This window comes from Micropterus dolomieu, linkage group LG21, assembly GCF_021292245.1.
Source record: "Micropterus dolomieu isolate WLL.071019.BEF.003 ecotype Adirondacks linkage group LG21, ASM2129224v1, whole genome shotgun sequence".
Taxonomy (NCBI): domain Eukaryota; kingdom Metazoa; phylum Chordata; class Actinopteri; order Centrarchiformes; family Centrarchidae; genus Micropterus; species Micropterus dolomieu.
In genome coordinates, this window is record NC_060170.1 from 1,812,411 (window position 1) to 1,823,226 (window position 10,816).

Here is a 10,816-nt window from a genome sequence, read left to right on the forward strand (position 1 = left end):
TCTTTGATAAAGTTTATAGTTAGGACTGGCTCAAGTTAGTCCTGAACCATCCCTTAGTTATGCTGCTATAGGCCTAGACTGCCGGGGGACTTCCAATGATGCTCTGAGCTGAACCGTAGTCTTGTGCTTTCTCGTCACTCTCCTCTCTCCTATAACTTTCTGCATGTGTTTCTGGCTCTGGAGCTGTTGAATGTGGATTTGTGGTTGCGAGTCATTTGGTACCCCCATGTTCCTGCTCAACGCCCTCTGCTACAATAGTCCTATTGCGATTACTATTGTTGTTATTATTATAATTAACAGTACGATTATTATGTTTAACAATGTTATCATTAACATTATTATAAATATCTAAATATAATAAATACCTTTTCTGTCTGTACTTCTGTGTGTATATCGTGTAGGCTGCTAACTATTGTTCATCAAATTGAATTGTATTACAGTATTAATAGCCTACTTGGTCGGACTGTGGCTTTACAATCATAAGTATAAGGTTCATAAGAAAACTGTGTCTTAGCCACTGTGTCTTAGGATAAATGAGCTACACTGTATAAAATGTAACAGTGTTAACATAAATAGCCTTTCACGGTCCGCGTTGGCATCCATTCATATTTCTAGCCCACTCAGTTTCCCATCTCAGGCTCAGTCTACTCAGGGTTAAGGTCAGAGTTTGTTAAGCCTGCTTTCTGAAACCTTGGTCTTGATCCCGCCCTACTCATTAGCCTGTGCTTAAATGTTTGTCATTTCTGTTCTGTCTTTGCTGGTGTGTCTTCTTGCCTGCCTTTTTGGAACTGCCATGTTTTGGATTTATCCTTTTTACTGCCACTACTTGGATTATTCTTTGTTATGGAGTTTGTGTTTTGCTGCCTTGCAGACAACCTCTGTTCAGTGGATTACCTTTGTTGTTTATGGACACTGCTGTAAGTTTCGTTCACTTTGTTTAATAAGAGACTGTTCTGTTCTGCCTACTTGTCCTGCATTTGGGTCCTAAAGCCTGTTTTTGCCTGAGCACACAGCAATCCTGACACATGGAGTTTATTCTGGAGTCTGTGTTTGAGTCTGTGTTGTGGTGTTGGTGGACTGCATTTCGTTAGCTGCGGTGTTGTCGCTGTGGTCGGTAGGACAACATTACTCATTTCAGCAACCTTTTCTCATAACATGATAAGCTGGTATGTAAATATGGAAAAGGTCCATGATTTCCTAAATAGAGATTGTAACCTAGAAATGAATTTATCTGCAATACTCTGCATTATATGTAGATTATAAGTACATGTTACTACTGTAACTGAAATTACTTTTCCCTCTGTTGTGTGTTGTGTTTTTTCTTCACTTATTGAACAAATCTTGATTTTATTCATCAGCAAATGTCTCGCAATGTCTGAAAGTCCCCAACAAGAAACACATAAACAAGAGAAATGGAAAGGGAGAGACTCTTCTGCACAAAGCATGCAAGAGAGAAGATCTGGCACGAGTTCAAGCACTCATTCAAGCTGGTATCAATATCAACATGGAGGATTATGCAGGTTTGTCACAGCTTTGATCCATATTTCATTGCGCTTGATCACTTATTTGATTCTAAAATATTTGACCTCTTACTGAAACGCATTGCATTCACCAAAGAAAAAAAAAAGACATCTTGTTATTATGAAAAAACATGTCATAATTATGAGATCCTGATCTCGTAATTATGATATCTTCATCTTTTTATTCGTAATTATGAGAAGTTAAGGAAGCCTAGTTAGGCTAGTTAGTTATTGCTGACGTACACTACAGGAATAGTGGACAATGATTGCTTTATTGGATTTAATCTCCTTTTATTTCCTTCTCTGTGTGAGACACGGAAATATTGATGTTACTTGATGTGGATGGCATTAATATAAGTATAACATTGTGGTAACATCGTGTCACAGGAGACTTCAAAATAACAGTGAGCTTTAGGTGAACATCATGTAATATTCAAGGTGTGGCAGAAAGGAAAGATGAAATTAAATATTGAAAAAATTATTAAGGCTATGTAACATCTAAATGTGTCACCTTCCCCTTGTAATGTGAAGACTGGAATCTAGAATCTTCTGATCCAGGGTACAATATCTACAATGTTAAATCTGGTTCTCTAAATACCTAAAGCCAGGTCCCGTCTGGTCACAGGTTCACTCAGTTTACAGGCTTACTGATTCACTAGGTTCGATAAGGAGATTGGCAGTAGCAGGTTCCACAAGGTAGAAATAAGACCTCCACCCCACAGAAAACACACGACCATCGACGTAAGGGGGGAAAAAAAAGATGTATTTATAAGGAAACTTTTAAATGTTCCACTTCCCTGCTTAAAGAACCAAGAGTAATTGTTTGACACAGATCAGTCCAAATACACCACAAAACTGAAAATTAAATACAACAACTGTGTAGCCAAAATTCAGTTATTAAGAATTGGGGAATGTTTGACTTCTTCACTTCACACAAAATTAGATGTGTGCACTTATATTCAGAATTAAATAGTCCCGTTTCCCCTTGAACACTTCCGTGAGTTCCCTTCACAGTTATTAGTCCTATTTGGCCTTATTAGCTTCTTAGCTCAGAATGCTCTTTTAATGTTGTCTGTCAATTTGAGTTCAATTCTGACGTCCGTTTGAATCAGGTCTTTGTTTGACCCGAATAAAGAAAATAAACTGAGATCTCAGAAAAGAAAGTATCAAAAAAAAAAAAAGGAATTCTCCTTAATCAGGCTCCTTTTGACTCCGTTTCCTAATGCCCCTTGAAATGGCACAGCATCCCCTTGTCAGTGTTGCAACAAGATGAAGGTCTCCACCGGCAGTGATGTTGACTCAGGTGGCAGCAAAGCGACTCCACGATGTCACAGAATCGTACCTCAAAAAAATAAATACATCTACACCCACACTACTTAAATGAGCCTTACAGCAACTGTTAGCCATCTAACGAAGGTTAAAGTCAAGGCCAACTGGACTTGGTTGAAGAGACTGGAAGACGTTTCGTCCCTCATCCAAAGGACTTCTTCAGTTCTGACTGACTGGCAGGGAAACTCAGCTATTTAACCTCAGTGGGGTCGTTTGCCAGGGTCATCGATACCGCTGGTTCGTTAGTGTTCCTGGTTGCTGTAACGACAGTCGTTATGGACTACCGGTGGCCAAGACTGAACGACCGTCGTTGGTATCTTCACCTGAGGCCAATAGGTTATGTTGAGTTTCCTGGGAAGTGATGAAAGGACAGCAATGTAAGTGGGGGATAAGTGGTCGCGTAGACCCCCTCCTCTGTTCAATGACTGCTTCTCGACCCGGGTGTAGATGGCTTCCATGACACCTCTTTCAAACCATCCATCTTCTCTGTTTAAAATGTGCACCTGGTGGTCCTCAAACGAGTGTCCTCTGTCCTTCAGATGTAAGTAGACTGCAGAGTCTTGACCTGAGGAGTTGGCCCTTCTGTGTTGAGCCATGCGTTTGTGTAGTGGTTGTTTAGTCTCCCCAATATACAGGTCTGTGTATTCCTCACGGCATTGGACCGCATACACTAGATTGCTTTTCTTGTGTTTGGGTGTGCGGTCTTTGGGGTGTACCAGCATCTGTCTTAGTGTGTTCTTGGGTTAAAAAAACACAGGGATGTTGTGTTTGTTGAAAATCCTCCTGAGTTTCTCTGATACTCCAGACACGTATGGAATCACAATGCTGTTGCGTTTGACCTTCATTGTGTGTGTGTGTGTGTGTGTGTGTATACATTTGGAAAATCAACATGAGACTGCCCGAGTCATCACTCTCTCTCTGAATTATGGCATCTTTTCTCATAATTACAATATAACGTGTCCAAAAAAAATCTTTGGTGAATGCAGTGCGCTTCTGTAAGAAACAATTATTAACTATCAAACATTAACCCCACTCTTATCAGTAAATGTTGTCTTGAATTGTCAGGGTGGACAGCTCTCCATGAGGCATCCGCTGTGGGTGATGAAGCTGTGGTTGAGGAGCTGTTGAAGGCTGGAGCTAATGTTAATGCTAGAAGCTGTGATGGTGTCACACCCCTACACGATGCCGTTTCCTCTGGTCACTATCAGGTGTGTTTTTTTTTAATTGGTCTTTCTGAAAACTGAAATTTGTCCCTAGGATTTAAAGAGATGTTTGAATATTTACTTGCTAAAAGAATTTAAAGCTTTCTTTCTTTCTTTCTTTCGGTGATCGATTTAAGGTAAGATGGGCTATAGTTCCAGCCATATCTGGACTAGTCAGACTTACATTACCACTGCTGTCCAGACAAATGTAATCAACATCCCAACACGAAATTGAGCATCATTGTGTTTACCAATACCAACATTGTGATAAATATTTTGCTCAAAACTTCTGCATCATTTTGCATGAAAGGTTGTTAGCTGTTAATCATCCTTTCTTCATGAAAGCATAATTCCTGATTCAGTTACAACAAAGGTTTACTGACATCCAGTGAACCTATTAAAGGACTCAGACAGGTGGAAATGTGTTACCTAACATGTTATATTGGATCAGGCTGGTATCTGCAATGAGTTGCCATTTTTCAAGAGAGACTCTCCAGTGTAAGTGTATATTAAACATGATGGACGTCGATAGGCCTATTTTAGGGGGGCTGAAGCTAACCTAACATGGTCCTAAGTCCACCCAAATAATAATAAGAAAAATTTTATATTTACATATTTTATAATGATTTTTTTTTACAAGGCCGACATGTACTTAACAAAGAGAAGCAAGAATATTGATAAATACTATTGAAGAATACAAATATAATTTGTATTTACTGGCTTAAAATAATTGTTCTGGTGGTTTCCTCTGCTTCACAATCTACAGTATCTCAGAAAAGTGAGTACACCCCTTAGATTTTTGTAAGTATCTTTTCATGTGATTCAGTTTTGTCACAGAAATTACTATTGCTACAATGTAAAGTAGTAGTGGACAGCTTGTATAACAGTTTAAATCTACTGTCCCCTCAAAATAATACATCACACAGACATTCAGGTCTAAACCGCTGGCAACAAAAGTCAGTACTAAGTGAAAATGTCCAAATTAGGCCCAATTAGTCATTTTCCCTCCCCTGTGTCATGTGACTCATTAGTGTTACAAGGTCTCAGGTGTGAACGGGGAGCAGGTGTGTTTGGTGTTATCGCTCTCACACTCCCTCATACTGGTCACTGGAAGTTCAACATGGCACCTAATGGCAAAGAACTCTCTGAGGATCTGAAAAAAAGAATTGTTGCTCTACATAAAGATGGCCTCGGCTATAAGAAGATTGCTAAGACCCTGGAACTGAGCTGCAGCACGGTGGCCAAGACCATACAAGCGGTTCAACAGGACAGGTTCCACTCAGAACAGGCCTTGCCATGGTCGACCAAGCTCAGACCATACGCTGCATACTGCATCAAATTGGTCTGCACGGCTGTCATCCCAGAAGGAAGCCTCTTCCAAAGATGATGCACAAGACAGCCCGCAAAAAGTTTGTTGAAGACAAGCAGACTACGGACTGGAACCCTGTCCTGTGGTCTGATGAGACCAAGATAAACCTATTTGGTTCAGATGGTGTCAAGCGTGTGTGGCGGCAACCAGGTGAGGAGCACAAAGACAAGTGTGTCTTGCCTACAGTCAAGCATGGTGGTGGGAGTGTCATGGTCTGGGGCTGCATGAGTGCTGCCGGCACTGCGGAGCTACAGTTCTTTCAGGGAACCATGAATGCCAACATGTACTGTGACATACTGAAGCAGAGCATGTTCCCCTCCCTTCAGAGACTGGGCTGCAGGTCAGTATTCCAACATGTGGGTAAAGGTTTTGGACTGGCCAAGAATGTCTCCAGACCTAAACTATTGAGCATCTGTGAGTCATCCTGAAACAGAAGGTGGAGGAGTGCAAGGTCTCTTAACATCCACCAGCTCCGTGATGTCATCATGGAGGAGTGGAAGACTACTCCGCTGGCAACCTGTGAAGCTCTGGTGAACTCCATGCCCCAGAGAGAGTTGGACATGGAGTTCACCAGAGCTTCATATGTCTTGTCACTTTTTATGTTAACATCATTGCTTCTTCACTAGGGGTGTAACGATTCACCAAATACACGGTTCGGTTCGGACCTCGACTTTTGAGCCAAGGTTCGGTTCATACCTTGGTTTTTTTCCCCTGTTTTTTAGTGGGGGGCGTGACATTTTGCAGAGAAACACAGATGTCATCTGGTATTACGTTAAGGTGGAAATTTTGAACTTTTGAACTTACCACTGCAGATGTCACCCACAACTTTAGTTTCAGTTTTGATCCACATGTGGCACACTTGAAAACTGAATCACGGTGAGTTCATTAAACACGGCGACTTTATGAAACGGTCTGCCGATGGAGAAAGTCAGCAGAGACACATATAGGGAGAGAGACAGAAAGACGCGGAGCAAGCCGGTGTGTTTGCACCTGTGTTTGGGGGGAGAAGAGAAGCGAGAAGAGCACATTCAAGTAGTAAATAAAAACTAAAATAAGGTGGAAAATGGCCTAGAATAACCCACTGTCAATACAAATACGATATACACCGCTCCCACCCCCCCAATGGCCGCCACAGTTATACTGTCTTAATGTGAGCTCAACAGTTCTGCACAGGGTTCTGTCTCGGTACCGTGACACGAGACCGTGGACTTTTGTGTTTTGGTTTCAGAACCGCTACAGCCCTATTCGTCACTGGTTGTTGACATAAGTGTAGTAACAAAAGATGTGAGTGCAAAGATTTTGCAAGCACAAGTTACGTATACCCTGGGGGCTAAGGGCTGTCAGTCCTAGTGACGTCCCTGTTAAACATAATATGAATGCCGTGTGTGGTATAAATCAGGCACTGTAGTATTTTTTTTTTTAGCATCAGTTGGAATGGCCAAATGGAGTTTAGTTTTGTACAGTTTAAAATCCTTAAGCTATGGAGGATCTACACCCTAACAAGATGTTGTGAAATGCATTTGTGTTGTGTAGGTAGTGGCACTTCTCCTCCAGTATGGGTCAAATGCCAGTGACAGGACTGTTGGTGGCCTCAGTGCACTAGACATGGCAGAGGAGGTGAATATCAAAGAGCTGCTCTTAACTTTCCAAGCGTCTTCTGTTGTGCATGAGCAGCTTTGTGAGGCACCTACACAATACACACAACAAGGTGAGCTACCCTCCACATTCATACTAGACTTCAATCTAAAATCATTCTGTTAACATTTAATATCAAACACTCACCTCCTGTCCTCTTGAAAGGTGGCTCTAAAACATTTGTAGTTTGCTTGTACTTGAACATTGAACTGCCCTGGTGTATGAATAATGCTATACAAATAAAATTGCCTTGCCTTGTTGGTTTACCTGGTTTCACAACAGGTACCATCAACAGTTGACTAGTTTCACTGCAGAAACGCAACTTTTTGCTTACATTGGTCTGTCATGTGGTCCAGTTAAGAAGACATGTCCTGACCTCTTCGTGGTTTTTTTCAGGTGCTATGACAGAATCAGTAACTAGCTTGTTGCCACTGTTTACATTTTCCCAGATGTACATTCAAAGTTAATTTGTGGATTTCTACAATGTTGCACTTAAGATTGGTCAATGCAGTGAATCTTCACTGAACACATGAAGTTGAAACTATGTATTTAAAGTGCTATTACAACAAGTAAAAGTATTTCAATCCGTGTATGGTTCGTTCTTTCATTATTTCGTTTCAAAACCAAATCGGGAAAACCCAAAAAACCAAGTCGTTTGTTTTTTCCGTTTTTAAAACAAAAAAACAGACATGGGTTTTTGTTTTTCTGTTTTAAAAACAAAATGGAAAAATAATGGTTTGGATTTTTAATGTTTCCAAGTAGTGTAGCTTTTGTGTTACACTTACACTTTATCAGTACACTAAGTAGATACACTTGGACGAGGGCGGTGCCTGATTAAATGTAATTAAGATGAGCTTGAACAATATGTGGGTTTTAGTTTGAAAAACAGGACAATATTATATAGCTGCAGTAGCGGAGGCTGCAATATAATATTGGCTCCATGTTCAGTTTGTAACTCACTAGCTTTCCTGAATACTCCAGTTTTTAAGATTTCTCCGGTATCAAATTAATTAAATTGTTGTTTGAACAGCCAGTGGTACACAGCAAACATGAACTGTTATTAGTTAATTTGGCAAGCTGTATATTAATGAATCATACATGGATTAAAAGGTTCGGGTAATTTTCATGCAGCCTCTCTACACTGTTTCTGTCAAGTCAGGAGCATCAGACTTAATCCAGCTAGAGGGAACGACCACTTACCGTCCAGTGTGCTGGTTCCACTGGCAACACAACCCATAGTAGGGCTAACGGAAGGGGAGCGGGGCGCTGGAGCGTACGGGGTGAGGGAGAGTAGGTTGCACCCTGGCCGTAGCCTCGAGGAAAAAATCCTTGATAAACATGTATAAACATACAGCTGCTTCAGATCCACCCAAAACAAAATGCTTCTTGGATGCTGATGTACTTAAGCTAGAAATTGGAGAATTTTGAGTGTTTGAGGCTCTGTAATATAGCCTAGTGCTGACGTCTACAATCATATTCACCACAGTTGATATGAGATGCGATACGACCTGAAAAGAAATAGCCTTTATATAAAAATATTTAGCCTAATGTTGACTTTTTGGATACACGAACACAAGTCTCCTGATTCCAAGGTCCTGGCCCTCCTTTCACCCCAACCATTTTCTAACTCAGTCTTTTCTGTTAAATATCATAGCCTACCTGCCTTTACCGCCACAAACTGACTCTACAGGGCTTCTCCCACTGCGTTGACCTATGACGCCATAGGGATCCCCAGTGCGTTATAAATCCGATAGGCTATATGTGAGGAGTCGGGGAATGAGAACGGGTTGTAGGGATACAACACCGGTGAAAGTGCAGCTCCTTTGTTTTCTGTTATGAGTTTAAAACAGAAAAACAAAACAGATGTCTGTTTTTTTGTTTTCCGTTTTGGTTTTAAAACAGAAAAAACAAACGGTTTTGGTTTTTCCGATTTGGTTTTGAAACGAAATAATGAAAGAACATACACGGATTTATTACAAATTCTTTTTGTCCGAATGAATCTGTAAATTTTATTGGATCCATTGCTTATTTCAAGCTTGCAAAACCTCAAGAGTGGTGATTGCAGCTGAGGTCTGAGTGCAGGATTCTTTCAGGTGGCACATGCTCAGAGGCTCACTGCCACATGCAGCTGTCCTGCCAGAGCAGCTTCATTCCCAGCTGCAGTGAGACAGCAAAAGTACAATCCAGAGAATCAGGTGAAAGAGATGGAACCAGAGAGCCCGGTGACATTCAGCTGAGAAAGAAAGACACCACCACTGATAATGTGAGAGCTGTTTACACTATACCATCAGTCTCGAGTGCATTAGTGTCAAGTGGATTAAACATACATAGAAAGATTTCTGGCAAAGGTTCAACCATCTGATGTTTTCCTTCTCTTTATGAAACATGCAGCATCACTTTATTGAACGCTTTAGTGATGTGATACTCATACTTTTTCACTAATTATCTTCTTATAGCGGAGTCATTCAGAGGCCATAACAATGATTTTGGAGAAAGTGCAGAGGAAACAAACGGATATATCAACTTGGTCTCTGGCAGGTCTGGAGGATACAGGTAAAGCAGCTCCAAACAGTCTGTCCTCTCAAGTCAGTTATAAGTAACGAACGCCCCAATATCACACATGTGCCTCAGAGGGCTCTACAATCTGTACAGCTTACGACCCCCTCCTTAGACCCTTGATTAAAATAAGGCAGAACTTGAAAAGAATTAAACACCATAATTATCCAATACTAATAACCTACATATGCAAATGAGACAAATGCTGAATTGTATCATTTACTGTAGTTGTGCTGCTTTTCAGGCCGATATCATGCTGCTCTAACACAGATCCAGAATGGGTTGATTGAGGTTCTCGCCAAACAGCATTTGGAGAAGGATAATCTTGCCCACAAATACTGGTCAGTTCAGGAACTTCTCTCATTTTTGACTTAGGTGAAGCTTTTTGAGCCAGCAACAAAATACAGTATACTGTGTTAAACAATGCTCAACTTTTCAGAACATAGCAACAAGTTGAACTACTTATACTATATAATATATGCATGCAGTAAGTAAACTAAAGTTGTGACATATTTACAAAACTGTCTTTTAAACAAGTGCTCAGTGATAATGCTGCCTGGCACTAAGCCGTCTTTACAACTACAGTACTGGTTCTATTATCATATTTGCTAGACTGAGCAAAGGGGCTGGGGCTAGTGAGACCAAACTGTATCTCAAACATAGCATTTGATTTACATTTATTCGTTCATTTAATATAATGTTGGCCTGAACAAATGCTCCAGGTTGATAAAAATGTATGGATGAATTCCAGTATAGAGCACGTTTTAAATGACCGATTCAGTTAAAGTAAAAAAGAAATAGAAAAATAAAATTAAAGCTGCAAGCAGCGTTGGGCGGGCCCTCGCACTAGTAGCGCGTCCGCGCGTGAGCCGGCCGAGTTGCACATTCTGGAGCTCTGCCGGTGCGGCTGTGAATTTCCTACGCGGTTCCGACGCCGCATGAAGGTGCTATATGTCACTTCCTGTGTCCCCTACGTGGAGCTACATAGCACTTGCCGCTATGAATATAAATCGGTATTGGTGTGTAGATGTCTGCGGGGTGGGAGAGTTATCAAGCACGTAAAGTTTGTTTCAGATGTGAGCATGTACACTGAACAATAATGTACCCAAACAATAAAATAAATTCCTTTTATATTTCCCTGCCTTGTTGTTTATGTGTACATACAGAGGAAGAATGTGAGAACAGCACACATTTCATCGTTACTG

The 10,816-nt window shown here is 40.9% G+C and overlaps 1 protein-coding gene across 1 annotated transcript in view; it reads left to right on the top strand.

Annotated features, from left to right (window-relative positions):
- The first annotated feature begins 1,359 nt into the window (after positions 1 to 1,359).
- Positions 1,360 to 10,816, top strand: part of LOC123959670 (poly [ADP-ribose] polymerase tankyrase-1-like) — a 19,917-nt gene continuing 10,460 nt past the window's right edge. The window contains exons 1-6 of the mRNA XM_046033854.1: positions 1,360 to 1,520; positions 3,915 to 4,057; positions 6,954 to 7,128; positions 9,149 to 9,318; positions 9,512 to 9,608; positions 9,856 to 9,952. Coding sequence (XP_045889810.1) covers positions 1,505 to 1,520; positions 3,915 to 4,057; positions 6,954 to 7,128; positions 9,149 to 9,318; positions 9,512 to 9,608; positions 9,856 to 9,952 — 698 coding nt within the window. The 5' untranslated portion in view covers positions 1,360 to 1,504. The remainder of the gene's footprint in view (positions 1,521 to 3,914; positions 4,058 to 6,953; positions 7,129 to 9,148; positions 9,319 to 9,511; positions 9,609 to 9,855; positions 9,953 to 10,816) is intronic.